General features: G+C 32.1%; 1 protein-coding gene across 2 annotated transcripts in view; it reads left to right on the top strand.

Annotated features, from left to right (window-relative positions):
• The window catches only part of LOC148609592 (uncharacterized), a 53,418-nt gene extending 31,087 nt beyond the window's left edge, over positions 1-22,331 (top strand). For both annotated transcript variants that reach the window (XM_088542029.1, XM_088542030.1), the window contains exons 3-5: positions 17,961-18,106; positions 19,481-19,873; positions 21,159-22,331. In XM_088542029.1, coding sequence (XP_088398155.1) covers positions 17,961-18,106; positions 19,481-19,873; positions 21,159-21,619 — 1,000 coding nt within the window. In that variant the 3' untranslated portion in view covers positions 21,620-22,331. The remainder of the gene's footprint in view (positions 1-17,960; positions 18,107-19,480; positions 19,874-21,158) is intronic.
• The last annotated feature ends 3,683 nt before the right edge of the window (positions 22,332-26,014 follow it).

Here is a 26,014-nt window from a genome sequence, read left to right as displayed (position 1 = left end):
TTTACATAATAAAAATATAAATTTCTTGTCGACGCAATCGTTTTGCGATGTATATTAAAATCGTCTTTTTCCCCCTGACATATAAAGGTGATGTAGCAAGTTCGTTGGTTTTACAAGTTGACTTTTTTGTACTCATCCTCATTTGACATTCCTGTCACTGGTTTATTATATTTTATTTCTGAATAAGAAATCCATCTATCAAAGACAATTAATTCAGCATGGTCGTAATCAACATCTTGTAGGGAGACAAATTCATGAATTTTACATTTGTGATTCATTTCGATGAAGCATTATAATGTCAGAAATAGGAGCTTTTGAATATTTGAAATTCCAATTTTTTGGGGAAACTGAGGATCTTTCATACTAAAATATACATCACTAAAATACAAGACAATGATTCATCTCATGGCATAATGAAATTCTAAAAACATAACTCAATACAGAATGTAATTTAACTTTCGAAAGCAACGAGATTGCAATGCCTAGATATTATTAGGTACTTTTAAATGCAAATAACATTTTTTGATTGACAACTTTGTATATTCCTTTCAAATGAGTTTTGATGATCCGTTTTTTGCTCGGCTTTTAAAGTTGCTTGTAATATCTTCCAAACATTAGTTTCTCTTTTATTAACTCAAAACGCGGAAATACTTTTATGGAGTCTTACTTCAAAGTTTATGGAGTAGATTTGAGAGCTATGAAAACAAAATTCATCTGAAAGAGACATTTTGAGTTTTGTTGACAAAACTCCAATGGAAAAATTTCAGCTTAATTTTATAACAATATAAAACTGGTACAGAAAGATGGTTTAGTAATTGTATTGTCTAAGAACAATTGAACGTTTTTTTCTGTAGAAATATTTATAACATGTCAAATTCTGATATGTTTATCAAGATCAAAACATGATGAAATAAATTCAATTCTTAAAGAAGCTTTCCTTCTCATAAAACAAGTTGACAGTGGATGGACATATTCATGATATACATATATAGTTATGATGGTAAAGGAAAGAAACTGAGAACAAAAATCAATGTGTACAGACATGAAGGATACAAGCCAATTAAAAGGTGAAATCAATACAAATTAATTTCATCAAATACTAACCGATAGCCAGAAAAAAAATTGAATGAAAGCAATAAGAATTATCTATATAAATACTTTCATAATGAAGCTGACAATAATCTCTTTTATTTATCATATCGAAATGAAAAAAAAACCGTAAATTAATCATAGAATTAAGACCTTCTGACCATGAAATAATGATTGAAACAGGGAGATATAAAAATATCGTAAGAGAAATGAGGTTTTGTAAAAATTGTCATAACTTAGATGATGAACCTCATTTCTTCTTTGACTGTCATATACATTCGAATTTGAAAATTTGATTTCTAAAATATATTGAAAGAGTAATCAAGGGAACCGAGGTTATAACGGTAATCAACAGAATGTAATCCAGGGACAACGACTAGAATGGAAAACAGACATACACAACAAAGAACATAAAGTAACTTAAATCATACACACAAAGCAACAAAAGCAATAGAGTAACTCGGACTCCACTAAAAACTGGGAACATAGACCAGGTGTATCGGTAGGGTAAACGTCCTCTGCTTTTCTAGAAATACACGCCGAGTTGCTCATAAAAAGTCAAGTCCGGGGTAGCCGAAAGAGGGAAGGAAAAATATAACACGTTGAACAATTCAGTTTTCATGAGGCAGATTGATACAACCGTAACAATCCACGAGTTCATGATGACGACCATAAAACTTCTGAAGTGATGACTTTAATCTTGTAGTAACACAACCCGGTTCCTGTAGCCTATTTGTTAGAATTCTAGCGCGATACAAAAAGGAAAGGAGATAAGTAATATGTTTTGATATACAATGTACAATATTCTATTAGTTGACATAGTTTGTTGTCTATCATGTAGTTTTAATTGTAATTGTTCGTGTGATTTCATTTCAATTATATTTCAATCGTGTACACAAATGGTTAATGTGTTGTTTTGCAAAACAACTACTCTCCACAAACAACAATATTTGACACCTAAATGTAATATTTAAAGAACTTACGTTATTATTGTAAAAATATGTATTACGAATTACGCATGTTTTTTGGAGGAAGTGATACGAGCCACATATTTACACTTACCTTGCGTCCGTGGAAAAATAATTTCGTCAATGCTCAGAATAAAATAATATGTTTTGATAAACAAACATATTACATATGATATGAAAAAGGGGGCATTACTGAACACTCGGGATTTACTGAACGAGAATGTAACACGATGATTTTTTCTTGTGTGTAAAAAAAAATGATACAGATAAATGTGCACTTATCATCCGGGTTTAAAGGGGAAAACTTTGACGCACAGGAAGTCCCCATGTAGTCAGAAATATTCAGAATCTAACGCTTCTGAGAATCAAGACGAAGAAACTTCAGACACTCAGTTTATTTAACGAGGCTCTGCTGAGTTGAAGAACATTGTATGTCCTGTCGCACCCGTGGGTGAGTTATGGAAATCACAGTCAGAAAAATCAATGATTATATCCCAGAATTATATAGCATAATAAGAAACAATCGACAGTGACGTACTACAACCTCTGTAGTCATCTTTAATGACGTTTTTGTCAAATATATCTTGCTCATATCAACAAGGAAAAACTATATTATCACTTCTTAATATATATGCCTTTTTTGTGAGTAATAGACCCTGGTATTTTACATTTTAAAAATCACAAGAACGACAAAATCGGAAGCAATCTTAAAATTTCCGTTTTTTCCTAAATGTAAATGAACATACCCTTCAGTAGATTTGATTGTTAGTGTCCAAGTTTTCTGCTTTTTTTCAAACCTGAGTATTTAATTAACTTTTACTGCTTTTTGCTATATGTCTAGTTCATTCGCGATATTGATTTGCTATCAAAAGTCGTATCCGAACTTAATTAAATGTTGGCATGTTAGTTTGTTTTCGTCAAAAAGTGTAAGAGGTGTAAACATTCTACACAGCATGACAATTAGTCTTTGAAATTTGCGCTGTTGCTAAAAACATGTGAATGCCTTTAATCACGAGTTTATATTTTCAAGTCAATGATAATTAAAAAAAATAAAATATTGTATGTAATCATTTTTAAAAAGTATATTTGAAAAGATTAACTTCTTGCGGCATCATTGCAAAGAATTGTGATTTTCAAAATATGTTTTGGTTTTTTATTCTCGATATTTTTTTTCTGTTTTGCCTCCAAGTCCCTGCCATTTTGGTCGTTTTGTCAGAATCATTTTATTTCAGGTGTTGCAGGATACTTTATAAGGAATTAATTCCCTATTTCTTTTCCGTTTTTAATGGCATAAGCACAGGATATAACATAGTAATAATAATAATAATAATATTATCATTTAAGTGGATAATATGTAGTAATTGATTTGTATCGATTTTTAAAAATGTAAAGAAAAATGTTTTAAAAATTGTGAAAAAGTCAATAAACTCAAAATACATAATTGTAGTTTTGTGTTGAATGATACATTACTTCAGGCACTAAAAATACATATCGATAATAAGGCATACATAAAGTAGATTTTTAATGGTATATTTCATATCGTAATTCGTAAACAGACTTATCAAAACAAGCATACTATGGATAGAGCGAGCAAAAGAATACTCATGATGTTAAGTGTCAGTGTCTGTATCAATCATTGGACGTAACATGGTATAAAAAAAACCCACCATATTGAAAGTTTAATTTAACTATATGCACCATCAGAATCAAGGAAATAAGACAAGATTTTGGGAAATTGAGTTATAACTGAAAATGAACATTTTATTTGCAGATAACTGTCTCAAAAACCTCATATTTCTAACATTCTGTAGAACAATTTCTGAGCGAATCCAGTGATACAGAGATCAAATAATGGTCTTTTCAAATAGGGAAAGCATCCTGGAATGAAATTACATTGTCGGAACAGTGGGTTTTTCACATGAATGTGTCTTACAATTCCAAGTTTTCCTGATTCTTATAAAAACTTACACTTAATACACACAGATACATTTACAGACACAACACTACAACAAGTAAATAAAGAAATACACATACAAAATCAAGAATAAATTAGCAACTTAGATTCCACTAAAACTGAAAGTTTGGAACAGGTACATCAGCAGAGTAAGAGCCATTAGTTGCATTTCATGAATCGGCCGACGATTTGTTGATGATAAGATACATATCAAATCCGGGTTAAAACCAAAGAGGGAAATTACTACAGTGTTCACAATTTTAATTCTTTAGTGGAATAGTGTCTAGTCAACTTTTATTTTAAACACACTATTTAGCCATCATCAGAAAATCTTGAAATCTTTCATCGATTTCAAATTACACGAAAACTGATTTCATAGATTTAAAACAGTTTGTCGATATTCTAGATACCTTTCTTTGCGTCTTTCATATTATGATGGTGTCGCTCAATATACAGAAACGCATGATGTATGAGCTAATTTCCACCTAAGAAACATATGATCAATCGTTAAGTATGTATAGTATTATAGGTAACTGGACAAAGCAAGTATGTTATTGATACACACCATTATTTCGTATTATTTTTCCAGACATTGCAAATTGTACATAATTGCCTGAAATCATTTGACATTCATTTTGATCGCCTAGGGGGTTTATATTCTCTGAATCCTTCATTCATATTTTTTTAAATTAAACTTTGACTGAACATGAATTAAAACAAACTTTGAAAAAAAAACTTATAAAAAGCGTTAAAATGTGCTTTTATACAAACCTATATATGATGTGATGCTCTGTACTAGAGACATACACAGACCTATCATGATAAAATAAACAATTAAAAAAGTATGTAATTCCATTACACATCCATGGAATATTTCCCTTTATAGCTTTTATTAAAGTTTGTGAACTTTCAAATATAACGATAAATTCATTTCAAACATCATTTGCCAACTCAATTTTCACCTATCTTTAATGAGAGTGCGTTTATAAAAGGAAAAAGGGAATAACATTTTATGAACAAATCGAATATGAAAATATATCTTTAATGTAATTCAACAGCCAATCGTGATCTAAATGTAAAGCTTAAAGACAATATCATCTATATGAAGCACGAAATATGGTAGTTAATGTTTCATGTTCTAATTAGTTAGAATTAGAATCTTAACGCATTGACCATTTATCTAAAGTCCTTCGTCTCGAATTGATTTGAAGATAACCGTTCCTCGATTATTCACAATACATGTTATAAAGACGTCTATATTTTCTGTGAAAACACAACTCATTTGTTTTAATAATATTCATCTAAAATCCAATTAAGTCTCATAGTACGTTTTAAGTGCAATCTTTGTTATCACATGTATGTTTTGAAAGAGGCGGGAACTGCTTTTCCCATTTGGGCAAAAAAAATTACTCCATATCATTGATTGGTCAGTGCTTAGGATACATTTTTTATGAATATAGGAGAATATGAAACTCCTATTATTAACCCGGTGAGTTTTAACAATTGACAAGAAAGACACGAGAAACACTCAAGGGTAGTATCAAGCAGCAAGTGACATTTGTGAAGTCATAAAAAAACTGGTTTATTTGCATTTTTTTGGTACAAAGAAAAAGAAGAAAACAGAGATTTCTGGGTTTGCGTACATATCACCAAATCTAGTTATAAAAAGAATTGAAATATTGCAAGAGAGCAGGTAGGAAATCCGGGATATGTTCTATTGCTCGGCAAAGGCTCTTTTGAATACTTGACATCTTACCCGTGGTAGTCTCAAATTGCTCTGGGGCTTTATGAATATTCCGGTATACTTCAGTTGTTAATCGGTATCATTGAGGTACACAATGTTAACAAATTGTAATACTAATATTCCGTCATCATAATGTTTTGAAGTACTCAAAACTTTACTTCTCCATGAAGCCTTATAAAATCAATGATTTATCTAATACGGTTTATGTGCTGATATAATTAGAATGTAATCCTATTTTATTACTTTTATCAAGTTTCGTTAAAAACAAAATACATGCAATCAGGAAGTCTGTCACAAAGCACTCTTCTTTTGAGCAATTTCATGTTTCTATTCGAAGATAAAATTTTAATTTTTTGGAGCGAATTGAGTAATTTTCGTAAGAAGCCTGATTGGTGCCAATCGGGGAAACTTTGGTAAAAAATACCACTAAATCTTAAAAATGAATGTTGGAACAGTATTACAGCTGCGAATTGGGAACATTTGACCTTGAACCGATGTCATAAAATGTAAAACAATTAATGATGTAAACTTGAAACACGATAGAAACATGGTTTTTAATCAATACATACTTTCAAAATTGATATTGAAACTCTTTTATACTTTATTTTAAAAACCTTAATTTTAATTTCAAAACGTGCAAAGCATGGATTGAAATGTACTCATGGTTACACTGAAAAGTAGCTGCTATATTTTTAAGGATGAATAAGAAACTTAAAAGAGTAATCAAAGGAGCCACGACACTATCGGAAATCAAAAGAATGTAATCCAGGCTTGGAAAATAGACACACGCAACAAAGAACATGAAATAACCAAAATAATACATGCAAAGCAAGTAAAGTAAATGAGCATCTCGGACTCTACTAAAAACTGGAAGCGTGGACCAGGTGCAACAGTAGGGTAGAAACATCCGACGAGTTGCTAAAAATAAGTCCAGGGTAGACCAAAGAGGAAAGGTAAAGCTATGACACGTTGAATAAATCAGTTTTCATGGTGCATAGGGATACACCGTAACGATCCACGAGTTGACGAGTTCACATGATAACGACCATAAAACTTATGTAGTGATGACTTCAATTCTGTAGCGACATAACCCTGTTCCAGAAGCCTAATTGTAAGAATTCTGGCGCTATACAAAAAGTCTGCGTAGTTATGGCAAGCTCTGGCATAACGTATGACTTCTTATATAAAAACTCCATACTCAGGTGTTGAGGGGATTTTGCCAAGATAGAGTTAAAAGCGAAGCAATAAGCGTCGAAAAATCTTTCAGAAATATCAAAGCAATAATATGAATTTTTTCAATGGGAACAATATAAATATCTTCTTACATATTTCATACACATAATTTTGATTAATTTTGTCCCTGACTGTTTTTTGTAAACCACTATGTAAAAAACATTAACCTTGGTTGATCTTTCCGCATTCCAACTGAAGCAAATAACTTATAAATTATTCTAATGAAGACAGCGTAATTCAAAAATATATTGGTGCCACAAATTCGTTATCAAGAGAAGAAATCAGCTATCTATTTGAAATAAATTATTTGAAACACATCTCTTTTCATGCTAAATGACACCAAAACCAATTCATTAAATGTCAACTCTATTTGATAATTTGTCATTCCCGTTCAATTTCTAATTTACATTTGGTGCACTGCATCAATTAAAGATTTCATACTATTGCATAATCTAAGAAAGTAGTTGATTTCGCTAGACACATATTTGCTAAAAAAAACTCGGTTTGATTATGCATCAAAACTGTTTTCTATCTACTGTTTACCTTTAGAAAAGGTAAGATGAGGAAATGTTCCTAGAGAATAAAGGAAATTTCCACTCTGCAATTCTGGTAATATAGGAGACGAGTTTCACTTTCCTTTTATTTTTCAAAATTTACAAAATGATGGAAATAGATTCTAGACGACCTAATTGTCTGAAATTTTCTGAATTGATTAACTCAAATAAAGGTTTAGTTTACGTTGTTGAACTGTGCAAAATGATTAAGATAATCAACAATAAGTTGCAACCTCAAAGATAGAGTTTATATAAATCATCAATATTATATTTGTATGTTTATACATTCATTATTTATTTGGGAATCTTCTCTTTCTCTATCTTACTTTTGTAATTTGTTTACTTTGTACCATTGTATCATCATGTATCTCTATACCATTGTAATTTTGGTTTATGAGAATAAAAATATATATATACATGTCTACTGAATTCGTCGTATATCTAAAAAATCTTCCCGTCCGGTACATCCACATTTTTATTTCGCAATTTAAGTGATGATTCGTTTACGTTTATTTAATTGTATTCAGCGATGTGGTCTGTAACCATTTTAACCTGTCACTGATATATTCCTGTTGTCGCTCTTCCTCGCTTGGCGAATAATAATTATAAGTCTATCAACAGACCAAAGCATAGTGATGACAAAGACATAATCTCTCTTCTAACAGATAAGTGATATATCTACAGTATATTCTATGGCTTGAAACTGAATGGCGCGTCATCATGGTAAAGATGTGGGAAAGAGTAATCAAAGGAACCAAGGTTATAGCGGTAATCAAAAGAATGTAATCCAGAGACAAAGACCAGACATGGAAAACAGACATACACAACAAAGAACATTAAGTAACTAAAATCATACATACAAAGTAACAAAAGCAAATGAGCAACTCGGACTCCACTAAAAACTGGGAGCATGGACCAGGTGGACCGGTAGGGTAAGCGTCCTCTGCTTTTCTTGAAACACACGCCGAGTTGCTCAGAAAAAGTCAAGTCCGAGGTAGACAAACAAGGAAAGGAAAAATATGACCCGTTGAATAAATCAGTTTTCATGGTGCAGATGGATTCACCATAACGATCCACGAGTTCATGATGATGACCATAAAACTTCTGTAGTGATGACTTCAATCTTGTAGCAACATAACCCTGTTCCAGAAGCCTATTTGTTAGAGTTCTAGCGCAATACAAAAAGTCTGCGTAGTTTCGGCAAGCTCTGGCATAACGTATGAGTTGTGATATGAACACTCCATATCACAAAAATAGATATTGACCAATACATTATAGATGTTTTGCTTAAAAAAATAACTGAAAGTACGTTAACCAATCATATAAAACGCTCTTTTCACAAAACATAACAATATCTTAATGACAATTTCCTGTCACATAATTAAACTGGTGTTGTCTTTCTGAATACCAACAAAGGAAAAAGTCACATGTGTAACAGCATATGTCAATAAGTATATTTGAGATTTTGTTACCACCATTACTGAAGTTGCTCTAAAATCAAATATCATTTTAACATGTTGTTTTCCTCTCCGAAAAGTCTAAAAAGTCACTGAATCTTATTAGTCTTTTATCTATATGCATATGTATCTTATTCATTTTATCTTTTACACTTTATCTTCAGTTTTGTTTTTTTTTTCTTTGTTTTTTTTTCAGTTAACTACATTTTGTATATGTATCGTCATTGTTTCATACGTTCACATTGAGGCCATGTTGTGGGGTATTGAGGTATTTGAATTGTCCCACTGCTTACGATTCGGTACTTTTTGCCGATATGTTGTTTTTGTATGCTTATGTAAAGTTTAACATTTAGGGAGAGTAACACTCTTCACTTTATGCGTTCTCTCAAAGACATTTTTTGTTGCTTCTATCATCTTATTGAATATTTACACATTCATTAAAGGCACGTGTAATCATGTTGAATATTATCTATTGGTTTATCCATATATGTCTTCACATATTAGCTTACTTTCGTTGTTTTTTGTTTGTTTGTTTTTGGTTTGGTTTGGTATGGTTTTCTTTTGTTTTTGTTTTTTGTTTTTTTTTTGTTCGTTAACCGTATTCTACCAAGGCCAATTTCCATTGTCAATCTATTCAGTAAATGTGTTTTTCTTCTGAAAATGACTTGTTATGCTTTAATAACGACAAGAACGTTAACATCAAAAGAAATTAGTTTTGTTTCGATTGACGGAGATGAATGATGTATAATTCCACAACGGACATTTTTTGCCTTCATCAAGACAGACTTCTTTGGTTTTTTTTTCAATTTGTAAATGAAGATGTATAGTACGCGGTTATATGTCATCAGTGAACGCAAATCCGATGGGGATGTAATGTATCATTGCTAAATATGTGTTTATTTGTTTACTAGTTTTGTTTTGACGAAAAAAAATTCAACTGATCATTGTTAATTGTTGTACTGTTTTCTTAGTTTTTACCCTACCGTTGCACCTGGTCCACGCTCCCAGTTTTTAGTGGAGTTCGAGATGCTCATATGAATCACTTAAATGGCTTTAATTACAATGAAAGTATTATATTTAGCAATGAGAGATTATCTATCAAGAAACAATAAACGTGATGCCTCTTTGCAATTCAAATATCCGAAATACTAATTAATGCTTTTCTTTGCACGAATAACCTCGAATAGAACATTACAATTGCAATAAAGATTTATTAATTATATTAAATGTAATACGAGTATTACAAATTTTGTAAAATTTCGATTAGTATGTTCTTAAAAGATATTTTGGCCAAGTGTTACCGGAAACATTTCACATGCGTTTTAAACTCAGACTATTTTACTTTTTTTAAATTTGTCTCGAAACTTTAAATGTATCTAATATAAAACTCTAGACAGACGCTATTTCATTAACACTGGTATAGATTTTGCTTGTTTCATGTGATGGAATAAAAAGGAAATTACAGAGTTCGTGTGATCTGAAGCCATAATTACTGTTTGAATCCTTCTATTACTTCATTCCAATGAGGAAGTAATCTGTAAGATCGTCGTTCCATTTAATATTTTCATTTAATTGATGTCTATTTTAATGGTTATGTTAACTTGAGATACCTAAGTAGCAGTCTTAGTAAGAATCATAAAAATTCTGTAATATGTGATACACCATAAAAAAGCCTTCGCATTTTTATTTTGTTTTTAATGAGTTGCCTGGTAGGTCTATATGATGAAATATATGATTATTCATTTCGATCTGTCTTCTCTTAGGAGATATTCACATTAAAAAAATAAAAGTAAGGGATATATGAAAAACAACATATTACTGCCTTTTTACTTTAATTATTTTTAACAAGATATCAAAAATAAAAAATACATAGACTTTTCAACCATGAATCGCATTTTGCATGATTCGTAGATCGAGTGCTACTTAATACAAAAAAAAAATATGAAATGATATACGTTTTACTCCATTGACATTGTAGGATTAAACTGAAAATCAAATTTACTTAGCCTTTAGATTTGTGTTGCTTTTAGTTATAGTATAGTTTTATTATTATTATTATTATTATTATTATTATTATTGATATTGATACTATAATTCCTTTTTTTCATTTTCATTATTCTTAATAATGTAAATGAAAATTTATGGTAATGAACATTAGTGATTTGTCGAAATCATATATGAACACTCACAAATAAGACTAAGACACACAAAAACTCACCGTATCAATATGTAGAATATGGCTTTAATGTAGAAATAAAATAAATGTCTTTAGTTTTGTTTTCTAGAGGCACCCGTCGATTTGTTCATTTTAATAGCGTATAAAAAGGAAGTTGTAAACAATTGATTCAAGCATGTACCTTTATAATGTTGGTAATGCACTTTATGTTTGTTTTGTATTGTATTTCTCCGAAACTACTCAGACTTTGTATCGCGCTAGACTTCTAACAAATAGGGTTTTGGAACAGGGTTATATTGCTACAAGATTGAAGACATCATTACAGAAGTTTTATGGTCATCGTCATGAACTCGTGGATCGCTACGGTGTATCCATTTGCGCCATGAAAACTGACTTGTTCAACGTGTCATATTTTCCTTTCCTCTTTCGTCTACCCCGAACATGACTTTTTATGAACAACTCACTCGGCAGGTGTTTCTAGAAAAGCAGAGGACACTTACCCTACCGGTTCATCTGGTCCATGCTCCCAGTTTTTATTGGAGTCCGAGTTGCTCATTTGCTTTTGTTACTTTGTATGTATGATTTCAGTTACTTTATAGTTACCGCTATAACCTTGGTTCCCTTGATTACTCCTTTGTTCCTATTTATTTCATTTTTTTTCGTATTACGTCCCTTTTTAGTTAAAATTTAAACATTTATTTTTTTTTACTATAATTGCAATTTATTTATCGTATCACATTTGAAATTGATTTTGTGTATAACGAAAATATGTATGGTATATGTATATATGTAATGTATATTGATAAATAGCTGAAACAAACAATTCTTGCTCTCCAAGTACGATAGTGTCGTTGCGTGTTTTTAACTTTCGTAAGACAAATAACAAAGTCAACCATGTAGTTTTACGTTCACTTGCAATTCTAATTCTAAGGTGACGTCGTTGTCTTGACGCTACCTTACGTTACAATATATTGCTTTGTGTTTCATGTGGTTTTTCTTGCAGCAAAAAGTAAAAAAAAATAATTTACTAGTTTACAATACAAGATCAAGAAAATAAAGAAAATTTCAGTCTCTCGAATCATTAAAATTATGATCATTTTTCACAGTCTTTTATTAAAGTTACGAGATGGCATTTAGGGGCAACTGTTCACAGCTTATGAAGTCCATCAATTTATCGACCCCTTTTTTGTCCATGTTTTAATCCTGTCTTCTGCAAGTTCTGCTACCTTACGTTTCGGTATATTCATCCTTGTTCTCGATTCATCTCTGTTTGGTTGAAATTGTGTATCTCTTGATCTCATATTTGAGATGATTTCGAGCGGATATAATTTGACAATATGGTGAGACCAAATTCCCGATTTAGTTCTTATAACTGCCCAACGAACAAGTCCATTGTTTCCGAAAGTTAGATCCTCGATGATTCCTGTCTTCCACGGGATCCTGCGTTTGTTGTCTTTTGAATTTGCGCGACATCGCCGATTCTGATTTTAGATTAGTTGTTTCCAGATTTCCTGTAAAACTCTCGAAATTACGTCAGATTTACTTTTTTCCCAACGATTCAAAAATTGAGGTACGAGTAACAATTGACTCCGTGTTCGACTAGTTAATCAGAATGTTCGACTGCTGTTCAATCACTAATGTCAATTTCAACATTCGATAGACACGGCAAAGTGTTATCCGATGGCCGTATAAAAGATGGGCTAATGTGGTTGGTTCAAGATCTTCTGAGTCCGACTTTGTACGTTAACGGTTGATCATTCATAATTGATTCTATTTCCGTAACTATCACAAGCGATTTTCCAAGAATTTTTCTCATGCCTATTAGCCGATCTCACCATCCTCCTTACCAAGGAGCTCGTTTGGGGTTTAAGTTCCAATCTTTTACTTGAGCGGCTAGTGTTTCATGTATCTTTTCTGAATTACGCAGTCGTTTTATCTCATCCGATGCGGAAGCGGAAGTTGTCGCATTGTCCGACATGATTAAACGAGGTGTACTCTTCCTACTTGTAAAACGACTGAACGCTTGTATAAATTATTCTTCTGCAAAGTCCTTCACAAATTCTATATGTATAGCTCTTGTAGAGGCACATATGAATAAACAGATTTTTTGATACTACTGTTTTCCTCTTTTACATATAATTCTCCAGTGAAAGCTATCCCTGTGGCTGTGAATGGTGCGGCTTCTTGCAGTCGAATTTTCTGTAAAGAGGGTGGATCTCCTGGGCTGGAAAAGAATGTCCTTTAACTTTTCGACAAGTTAAACGAGCTGTCTGATAGTGGGGATCCAAAATGTTTGTCTTGCGTGTGCAATCGTTGCATTTTCTCCTGAGTATGATACTTTTTTCATGCGCATCAACTACAACCAGTCTTGATAGTGGATGGTTTGTAGGCAAAATATACGAGGATTTTGCATTGTCAGGTAGGGGTGCATTGTGTATACATCCACTCATCTCGTATGGTCTTGTTCATCAAATAATCATTTTAGTTGATTTTTTTTTTGGTGAAGTGGTTCGTATCATTGCGTTGTACTCTTGTATAAGTGGTACTTGTTGATGAAGTGTAATCCACACTCATGCTGATTTCTGTAAATCATTTGGATACTTTCCGAAATTTGTTTTCGAGTTTAGTGTTGTACACAAATCGTTTTTCATAAGATGTTACACGCAATAATTTCCGGTCAATGTTTATAACCACATGAATTCCTGGTCGACCAAGTTGTCCTTTGCTGAGCTCGTACATGGAGCTTCCTCTTGTAAAAGAACTGATAAAGATAGGTCAGTTTCAATTGCATCCGGATAATTTGAACTGTATTTTAATAAATCAGGTCATTTAAGCCGTAGAATGCTCCATCTGTCTGTATTGTTCAGCTGCAATGCCTCTAGTTATCAGGTCAGTCGGATTGCTTGCAGAAGGACAATATGTCCATTTTCTCGACTTTGTAAGATCTTGTTTTTCTTTAATTCGGTTCGCAATAAATTGTTTATTGTTTTTGTCGACTTTAGCCATCATAAACAATTAGACTCTCCTACCACAGTGTAATATTTATATAATCCAGAGTTAAACGAAGGTGATTAACTAATCGGGCCCCTAAAACTGCTACCATGAGTTCCAGATGAGGTGGTGTGAGTTCCTTCAACGAGGCTACAATTTTCGTTGACATCACAAGAGCGCTATCGCTTCCGCAACATAGATTTGCAACTGCACCATAAGCGTTGGTTATTATGTTCATAACTACGTGTAATGTGTACTCAATTGAAGTGGAACTCTCATTGAAGAAGTGTCGTGGTAATACCGTTTCAGTAACAGACTCGATGTTTGTCTTTAACTTAATCCATTTTTTACACATTTTCACTCGAAATCTTCACGTTATAACTCTTGTAGAGCCATTTTGGCTCTTATTGTTACTGGACTCAATAGACCTAGTGTGCCATATATGGCCGATGATTGTTTCAATATTTCACGCTTTGTTACAAGATGTGTTGAAATTTTAACTTTTTTCGGAAAGAAACATTCATCTGATTTACTGTACCACCTCATTCCTAATATTTTAGTGTGTTCGTCTGAATCCAATACATCTTTTGCTAGGTTTCTTACATTTTCGATATTTGAAGTCCAATATCTCAAGTTGAACCCTGCCTTGCTCATTAGAGTCCTCGATTCTCTAAAGTATGATACTGCTTCTTCCTCGCTTTGTAAGTTCGTCAGTTTTTTAATACCAAAAAGATCCCGTGTTTATAATCTTGCAGTTTCCATATTTTCTGTTTGCAGGTGTGTTGGTATTGTAACATTCAAGATAAAAAGAGAACACGTTGCTCAAAAAAGTACTGCCTTGAATTTTTAGGTTGTTGAGGAACTATTTGTATCGGAAGGGTCACTTAATCATAAGAAACGACACACAAACTTTCTACAATGATGACACGTGTTTTTTGATATATATTCTTTAACGTGCTAGTGTCTTAAATGATTGGAACATTAATTGTTCTGTTTAACGATTGAAACACGATTTTTGTGTCACATACCATAGTACAAGTTGTACATGATTCTCATTGCAATATTAAAAAATTACGAAGTTTTCTGAGCTTTATCTCTAGGGTATTTGTATACTCATCAGTTTCCACTATTTCTTTCTCGATCTCCTCATATTTCATGGCTTCAAGTAACTGTTCGTTGCTCTTTTCCAACAATTTCTTTTTCTTTGTTAAATTTTCGAATGTCACAAATAATTCCATTTTGTCGTGATCCGCATTCTCCTTGGCCTCTTCGAATTTCTGAAAAATCATGTGATCGCACTTTGATTTCCAGCTCGTATCGATTTGAACTTCTCCATTGCCGATGGTCAAGGCATTACTTTCGTAAATTAGTACAATATAGTTAGGTCATTTCTGAAAATTGGGTCTCATTTTGTGAAATAAAGCTGTTTTGAGGCAGTCCGCACAGAAATTTCTAGAGTTTTGTCATAAAAAAAGTGCATATTTTTGAAATCCTTCGTGTATGGAGGTTCAAGTCATTTATGAGTAATTTAGTGATTATTGTTGTAAAATCCAGTAGCCATGGTAACATACTGAAAAAAATATTACTGAGACTTAGTACAAATAAGAGGTGCCTTTCCAAAACTAACAGCCAATTACTATGTTTTATAAAATATCAGGCACTTAGACACTACCACAGGATGAAAGCATGCATGGAGTAGGTGGGAAAAGGGTAAAAATAATAAGACCCTTTTTGATTCATTCTCTCACAATTTTAGATCCAAAAGGTCTTGCGAAATAAGGTATTTTGAAAATCAGTCATCTGATGCTGAGGAGAGAACCTAATACGAGAGGGGACTGAAACGTTCCGGATACCATTCTTCCTTTAAATCATACTCGTTAACCATTACATATATTACATCTGTCTATGTATAAATGCTTGATTACATTTGAACAATATAGCCACCAAATTTCAACTTATAATTTTAAGTTTTACAAAATTTGACGGGGGGGGTGTAACTTGGTGTGCGAAACAGTGCGCCTTAATGTAACTGTATAATGCACTCTAAGACAGATAACAAAGTCAACCATGTAGTTTTACGTTCATTTGTTATTCTAATTCTAAGTCGACGTCGTTGTCTTGACGCTACCTTACGTTACAGTATATTGCGTTGTGTTTCCCGATGTCTTCTCCACAAATAGGTTGATGATATTTCTCCTTTGTCCTGTCAAATACAGGATGTAATAACTTTTCTCGTCATTCTACACCGTTTCCTTTAGGCAGGCAATGGGTCATTGTTTTCGTGATTACTTAATACTCTGATGTATTTAATCAAATAAGATTAATTCTACAGGTCTACTTTAAAGAGGACCCAAATATGCCCTCAATTATTGCGAAAAATTTATCACTGATGGAAAAGTAGGCGAATGAGATAAATAGTTTTGACATAAGAGAGCACTTGCTTTATCAAGCAAGGATGTAATCCAGTTACATATTATTGTTTCCTTTAAATAACAAACAACCATCATTAGTAATTGTAATCAAATTTGTATGAATTATCACTGCAAAAGAAACCAGTATATGATAAACAATTTAAAAAATAACCCATCATTTTACACTTGCTTTAATATTTAATGTGGTAAGTCATTTTATTTTAAGGTGAATAATATTCCACCAATTTATTTTCAACATGGTTACATGCAGATCACTTTCACTTTAACTTGACTACAAAACTGGGAACCATTATTACACAAGAAGCTGTTTATGTTTCAACGACAGAAAACATATGTTACCCTACCAGTTCACCTGGTCCATGCTCCCAGTTTTTAGTAGAGTCCAAGTTGCTCATTTACTTTTGTTACTTTGCATGTATTATTTTAGTTACTTTCTGTTCTTTGTTGTGTAGTGTTTGTTTTCCATGTCCTGTCTTTGTCTCTGGATTACATTCTTTTGATTTGTACTAGAATCTTGGTTCCCTTGGTTATTCTTAAACACAACAAGAATTAATTAATAAAGCAATAAATAATTTTAGAAACTATACCGTACATAAAATGATTAATAATTGTTTCCTTGTGATTTTGTTTGTATTTGTTTTTGTTTTTTTGCTTTTTGTTTTTGTTTTTTGCTTATTATGTTGTGTATCTAGTATTGATTTAAATAATCAGTATTACGTGCTAGGAAAATGTGATCATGCGGCAACTTCCAAATTGATTTTTTTATAAAAACAGATAAAACTGTAACACGTATTGGTGTGTTTCTTTCTTGTTGACATGTATTGCAATTCTTTTCAACCTATAGTTTTTATCATCTCTCATGAATAATATACAAAAACGTAACTCAAGAATTTGATATATATATAATCCGAGACATGGCCAAGTATGAACGATTTTCTGAACGTGGTATTCATGTGTACATACGACTCTATAATACTGGCACTATGTGTTATTATCATATTGGATACATTTACGTATACGAATCACGATTTCCGGTCGAGAGGATGATATACAGCAAAAAAGTGTTATATGATGATGATCCATACATTTTGTTATGGAGTCAGTAAATAACAGACTATAACAATTAATGCTGATTAACCAATGAATTGTTTGTTTTTTTTTTTTGTGTGTGTAAGAAATATAACTTTATTTCTGTTATATCTATGTCAGTAGTAAAAGATACTTACCGATAAAAGCTATTTTACTACTGAAATGTAGGGTTTGTTCGGAACTAAAGGTCGTCGATATTCCATCTTGTTATAAGTACATATTACAGCATTCCTATTATAAATTCATAAAATAGTTTTCGTTTTTTTTTTTCAGACTTTACAAATGTGTATCATCCGGTAGCTATTCCATGACGTTTTCTGATATAAACACGAAGTTACTAATATTTGGAATGTATATGACAGCATTCTTTCTATGCACTGGTCCCATGTATGGATGGGGAGAATATTCACAGTTTAAAGGTATGTTTAATTTATTAAAGAAAGGGACGGTTATGCCAACAAGAATGTATAAATATTTATTGACTTAAACATAATTTAATGAAAATGGCACATTTTTAATAACAATTGGGTCGATGCCACTGTTGGTGAACCAAAAGTCACCGGGGGTATTCACCAACCCTGTCTAACCCCAACTCGAATTATATCAGATTTAATTCATCATATTTATCTAAATTAGCAGTATTGAAATTATAAAAATACTTCATTCATTGAAGGCAAATGGCGGAACCCCTTTTTGATGGGCTTGGCTTTCTATTTCGGCGATTAGGGTTTTGAGAACTTCTTGTATACAATTAATTTTCCTTTATATTTAATTCTTATTCTGCTGATAAGAGGTTACTCCTTGAAACATGTGTACAGCATATGGAAATCATAATATATACGACTGGTATTTTTGAATTTTGATATGGTGTTATGCAGTGGTCAAGTCAAAATACTTCTTTGATATGGTGTTATGCAGTGGAGTCATATTTGCGTTAAATTTGTCATCTCAAAACAATTTAACAAACACAACTGCACAACGTCTGCAATAGAAGAAATTGTTATCGTTTCACCTCCGTGTCATGCAACTACCTCGGCCCCATGTCACGTTGTTATTTACGCCAAATGTCATGTTTATTATGATGTAATTGTAACCGCAGATTAGTAGACATATGTTGCTCTTACATAATGGTGTAAACTATTAACACTATGCAATATCAATTATACACAAAGAGTAGAAGATTAATACATTTAAATCTAGTTGTAGATGTTATGGTCAAGTCAAAATACTCGTTTTAATATTTATAGTAATGTTTTCGCAAACAATAAATATTTTACCATTAGCTAACACATTTGTAACAAACCACAAAAAGTAACAACAGAAAGAGTCATTTTGACAATACGTGGTTTCCGATATTGATCGCCCTTAGTGATGGCGGTAGGAAAAAAATATTTTTCGTCAGTAGTCTTCTTCTCACCGTCTGCAGTGTAATTTTGCAGAGCCCACCAAAACTTTGATGGGGTGTCAAAATCAATTCTAATAGATGGTAAATGATCTTGATCTTTTAACAGAAAACCTACTAAAGGACAAATTCGGTCTATATGAACAATCAAATATTCTTATGACATGTGAAACAAAACGAATACATATCTTGAACACAGCAATTTTATTTCTGATTTCCACAGGTATAATATTCTACTTATCTTCCATGAATATCTTGGGTCCTTTGATGTCCTTTCGAATAAGAGTGCATTATCAGACGGATTCATAACAGAAAAAAATGATGTTTTTTTTAAAAAAAAAAAGTGAAATAGTGAAATAAGTCCAATATGTACTATCGTTGTCTTCTCTAGGTTTGTTGATGATTAACGTGGAACTGTTATCCCGCACAACTACGGAATCTGCTGCCTCATTCTTGTGCAACACAACTATATGTGGTGGCGAAATTCAAAACATTCAATATATAAGCCGGGTTATCTCTGTAAATCTACAGGAGAAGTGGTCTATTTTTATTCGCACAGAACACAGTAACTGCAAAACTGGAAACATAGACTTTACTGTTAGAATACAGGATGCAACTTCATTGACGCTTTTCTTGGAAGACGTAGAAACACAAACTTCCGGTACAGTGTTATATGACCTTATTACTCACTTTGATGACAATATAACTGAACGCTTTACACCCTCCATCATGGTTGACAGTACCGATATGGATAATTACAAAAACGTCTTACTGCCTTTCCAGAGTAAGTACCAGGGTTTTTCATAGAAAGCAAGATACTGGATCTTGTGCATTTTGCTTCATTGAGGACGAATCATTATGTACTGCAATGGTGTATCACTTGGTTCAATCAAGATTTTGTTTTGTTTTGTTTTTTAATAAATAAAAGCAAATTATAGCCTGGATCTGCCCCTTTTTTTTATTGATTTCCCCCTTTTCATAATATCTAAATCCGCCCCTTTATTGTACATGACCAAAAGGGGTGTTATTTATAGTGTTTTCTTCTTCTTTTGAATAAAACCTTTTATATGTAAAATAAAATGAGAGACACTTTTATTTACACTCTTGCTGACATCAAGATTAAACAGTTACTTATCTAAATTCAATTATTTGATATTATTTCAAATAAATGTTTGACATTTCACTATATTTGTAGACAAATTATTTATTTGCACATCGAATGGATTGCATAATTTGTCAATATGTTGTATTATCATTCTGTTAGAGGTGCAATATGACTTTGACAATGTCTCAAAACTAAAATGTTGAAAATGTAATAAGTTAACTATTAATTTTTGTTCATATACTTTACTTTTTAAAATTGGAGATTTTGAAAATCATATCAAAGTCAAACCCACTTCTGATATCAGAAAAAACCGACAAACCACTTAAACAGTTCCCACCATATGATGTAAGTTATAATTGAAGGCTTATATGCTCATTATTTTTCCTTAAATTAAATGAAGCAGATTTCCTTGTAAGGATGACTTACAATTCTTGTTGATGTGATAATAACATGACGTATATGAACACTAGTAAAACAGTGTTGCTTTAATGTTCCTAATCCTGTAAAATATGGCTGTGCTGATTCATTTCTAATGACGCCATTAGTGTTTTCTAATGAACCAAGTAATACACCATATTATCTTAAGTGATTAATTTAACAAACCACGTTAGAGATGGCTTATTTATATAAGAATTTTCTCTCTGTCGCATAATACTGTGTTTTAGGGGTTAAAAATGTAGTAAACTCCATTACAGATTACATTTAAATACGAAATAGGCTTCGATCAAGCACAAGTAATCTAAAAGCATGTATTTCATTTATGAAAAGGTTTTTTTTTAGTTTCTCATCTGTTTTTCATTTTTTTCATGGGAGGGTTTGTTGATTTGTATATATTCTGTTACAAATTAGGTACTACTTCTTATTATTTATATAATGACAAAGGTATTCTAGTAACAACACAATACTTTACTGTTACAGAATGTTTTAAGAAACAGGTACTTCAAATTTCTTTTCTCTTTTTCAGGTCTTGGAGTATGTTCTCTAGATTTTTCAACTGTAAACAAGTACAAAAGATCGGCAACATACTATATTTTCGGAACTACTCTTGTTTTACCTTTTGTTATTACTGCAGTTTGTGGATTGATTGTTCTTATTCATCACTATTCTGGGTCACTTCCGGACCACATTGTCTATTTCAAAATAATATATTATGGAAGTTTGCTACAGTTTTTAACATGTCTCCCATACTACATTGTTAATTTTCTGAATGGGTCCGGACATTTTATACCAAAACATATCAATTTCTTGTCAACATTTTTCTTTTACAACGCATCATTGTGTCTGACAATACCGTATTTACTTTATCGGAAACCACGTTGTAAATTATGGTCACGAAGGAAACAATCATTTACAACTACTACACATGGTGGAATACAGGAAGAGATTCAGATTGATAATGACATTTCTAAAGTAGATTATGTATGAAATCTCGATCGAATTGTACAATTAATTATCCAAAATATTTTGCCAGAAATAAACGTGGTTAACTTTTCGTCAAATAATATGAATGAGTAGGTTTAATTCTTCTAACGAAACTTTACGTAACATGTTGGATAAGTTTAAATTTGGTATATGCACTTAACTCTATTGAAAGCATTTTAATGATGATTAAAGCACAAGACCAATTCAGAGACATCAGACGTGAAGCCACAATTCGACGACAAGGAAAATAGAGATGATTTACATGTAGACAACAGAATAAAAACAATCACTAAAGATAATGAAAGCAAGACAGCACAAAGAGATTAATGTAAACCGGTAATGACATATCTATATATCAAATTGTGATAACGATCTTAGATTTTATGTAGTAATGTTAACAACATGATTATCATCAAAGGATCAACAAACCATTGACAGAATCCTCTATATATTGAGAATGTCAGTGTACAAAATGCATGCATGTCAGAAACGGATCAACTGCGTATAGTCAAAATCATCATGTTCGTCTTTAAGTTTCGATTTCAAACGTCCCGAAAAATCTATGAATAGATTAAGGTCTAAGCATGAAACGAAGGAATGTGTATTAATTGTCTCTGCTATTTTAAGTTACTTTGGGCAGATTAAATGAAAGTACTCTATGAAGTTATGATTATCCGGAGATAGTACATTGTCTAATAAATAATGCACTAGTCGCTTTCCTTTCCTCTGAATTTGCTATTTAAAAAGCAAGATTCTCATAAATGCAGCAACATTTCAGCCATAAGGGGTACATAAAATGTCTTCTGTAGTATGTTGAAACGGTGTTCCGAATTCGACTAAATCATTGTCGACAACAAATCCCAACATTTCAACATCTCACTCAGAGGAATAACTGTGCTTCTTTACAATATAAGCCTTTCTATCAAATATAAGGTAGGCATAACTTCTGGTCCCTTAATTGCTATAGCAAAATTGGTTTTATAAGAACATGTCGGTTTTATAATACAACGAAGGGTCAATTTACCAGAGAGATATACATGTGTAAGAGCGTCATTCCTGTAGGTCTTTGGATCTTTTTATATAAATCCATCTCTGATTCACGCCACTTGTACAGTGTTTTTTTTTTCAGTTTTCTCACAGTTACTCTTGAACCATACTTTATTTTAGTGAGTAAATTAATGAGACGTTTTTAAAGGGGTTTCGTGGTGGACGCGGAAGACCAAGCATTATACCGTGAAGGACACTAGTGAAGGTTTGGTATACAATAAATTTTATGTAAGTTATTAATGAAGTATTGACGCTGTCGACGAAGTTTTCAATGAAGTTTGTTTCTGTACTTATACTCGGCGTCACATAAATAACATACTGTTAAAATTTGAATAAAAATATTTTCTACGACTTTATTGACACCAACCGTCGTTTAAATTGTCTTAAATGACTTGCTCATTCGTTTAGCCAAACAGTTTCTCAAAAACAAGTCGCTTATTAGCTTAAATCGTGCGTAACAAATCCTTACGGGAAAATCCCATACTAATATCCGCCATGTTGGTTTTTACGGGACGATTTGTTTACAAACGAAGTGCGTAAGTTCCCGTCGAACTCCGGTGACAATCGTCTGCTTGATCAACTTCTCGGTATTATACGTTGTTCGCGTAAAATAAATCCGAGATATCCGAAATAACACCGAATTGCATTCTGGGTTCTTCGGTTTTTGGACAAACCATTTAAACGTAAACAACATCTCCTAGCAACCCGATCACTGTAAACATGGCCGACTTTTTACAATGTAAATATTGCCACCTAGAATTAAAATCTGACCGGAATTTAACGATTCAATGTTTAGGGAGAAGCCGTTTGGCTAAACGAATGAGCAAGTCATTTAAGACAATTTAAACGACGGTAGGTGTCAATAAAGTCGTAGAAAATATTTTTATTCAAATTTTAACAGTATGTTATTTATGTGACGCCGACTATAGTTCCATGTGTAAGACACACAAATCCCTCCTTATCTTTAATTGTCGTGTTTTGGTTTTCATTTGTGTGGAAAGGGTTGATATGTCTGTCTGTTAACTTGTTTGAATATCATTGTATTATTATTTATATGTATAAATATGCTCTGCATAACGACAAAATAAAACAGATCGATGTGTTTTGGATCTAAAGATCTTATCGGAGGTAAACACATAAAACCTTAACTCGTATTAAGTAATTCGGGCTCCAACAAATCGGTAGTACGAATACATAATAGTTCTGTAGTGAACATCTTAGACAATTTATTGTTATTTATCTCGCTTTCACTATATCAATCGGTGCGGCCTTTTTCAGAAACAGAGATCTTAATCGAATAAAAGCAAAAGATGCCGTATTGACAACCACAAAGTGAATTATTAATTCATGATTTAGATGTCTGGTGTTATTTTGTGAATGATTCCGAATAAAATCAAATTTTAGAACTGGGAAATCTAATAAGTGACCTAATTGATTTTCTTGGTGTCAGATTCATGTTTAGTGTTGTTTGAAATATCAAACCTGTTGATATAATCTTATTTTTGTCTTGTTATTTTTTTTTTTTTGTATTACTGTTGTATCGTCTCCGCCGAAACTTTCTTCATTTCATTTAAAACCTAGGGCCAACATGATTTTACCATTCATAGAAACATTTAGTTGCTCTTCGTTAAAAAATGATTCGTCACGAAGTGTTTTCTCCGATCAATTCTTTTCCTTTACACTTGTTACATTGAGATCTGGATTACATTTTAGGCTTGATGAGTCACATTAAAACAGGATTATTTCTACCACATAAAGGAACGTTGTATAAATAAAGTTTGAATGTTTGAATTGAAATCAACTTCCTGAGCAGAAATTAAGAATGATATAACACCATTGTCATGTTTTCCATTTGGACGGAATGAATTATTCTTCATTTTATGATGTATTTGGACATCGGAAGAGACTATCTTCCTAACAGTATTAAATTGCAAAAACAGAGAACTGCTTCCACTAATTTTGCGTCAAAATGTTATTCACTGGAACAATCGTTTGTCAAATTTGTCACTCCAATTTGATCTTATCAAGGAATTATAATCTAGCCGATTAAAATCACTGTTTATTTATTCAACTTGTAACCTTTAATCTCGGAACAGTAAAATAAAACATGTACATTTAGAGCAGAATATTTAAACAAACGTTTAGATAAGTCGTAGGTTAAAGATTTTAGTGAGATATACAGGATACAGCCATCCAAGCAGTCATATACGATCAAAACGAACAAATAAGCGCCGTAATAGTCATTAACAATATTCGTATTCATTATCAAAACATCTCAAATACTTTTGCAATGATAATAAACGGGGCTTAATTTTCGTCGAAAGGACTCAGTTTACATGCAAAGTACTAAACGGTCAATAGAAGCAATATCCCTCAAAAGTCACATGACCAAACTCTTATAGAATAGTTAAAGACACAAAAAAAACATACCGAATAAACTAAGTATAAAACTTAGACTAAGAAAAAAACGACGAGATTAAACAATAAATATCGATTGTTAAAATCATATATTATTGAAGGATTAAACTATATTAAAACTACAAAAGTCTTCGGGTTTTACAACTGGAATTTAAAATTTGACAAAATATAACATTTAATCCAGAATGTAAATCATATAAGTGAGACTGGCTCGATTTCAGCGTTCTTAAAACGCGTTTGTGGAAATAGAATAAAAACCTTGAAGAAATTCATGAATAAAATGTCAATTTTGTTAATTTCTGAGAAGTGGGATGTTTCAACTTGAATTGTTAACACGAACTTGAACTTTTCAAATGTTATATTGTTCGAAATGACAATTAAAATAGTATTTTTTATCTTTATCGCCAGACAAAGAAATAAAATAATAATTTTCTATGATTCCAAGCAGGTGTATATTGTCGTTGGATAAGATAATTACTATTATTGTATTCGTCAAATCAACTTTAAAAATAGGAACCTTGAGAACGTTACGTAAACATCAATGTCGCGAGCAAAACTGTCAGATATAGAGATGTTAAATTTGTAATAAGTCTATCTGGTGCTGTTGCAGAAGGTTCTGCCTGTATCGACGACTAAAGTACGAATGTAAATCACGGAAATTGCCATTGGTCACTTGTCCAAAATAGTAAAACTCGACATTTCGATTTCGGTAAAAACCGTCTTTGACATTTATACCGGTGTCATTCAGATAAACTCAGCCGAATTGATTCTTTCTTTTTGCAATTTACCAGATTTTTTGTTAAAAACATAACAGAAAGTTAAATATCATAGAACAATTCAAAACTAAAAGAAAACAGGGTCGTACGGAAAGTGAAAAAAACAAAAACTACAAAACTTTTAAAAAGACTCCAAAAAATCAGACACTTTTACACA

Source organism: Perna viridis, chromosome 8 (genome assembly GCF_037379345.1).
Source record: "Perna viridis isolate PV_CMFRI_1.1 ecotype Kerala chromosome 8, ASM3737934v1, whole genome shotgun sequence".
NCBI lineage: Eukaryota > Metazoa > Mollusca > Bivalvia > Mytilida > Mytilidae > Perna > Perna viridis.
The sequence above is the reverse complement of the archived record's forward strand: the minus strand, read 5'-3'. Positions and strand labels throughout refer to the sequence as shown.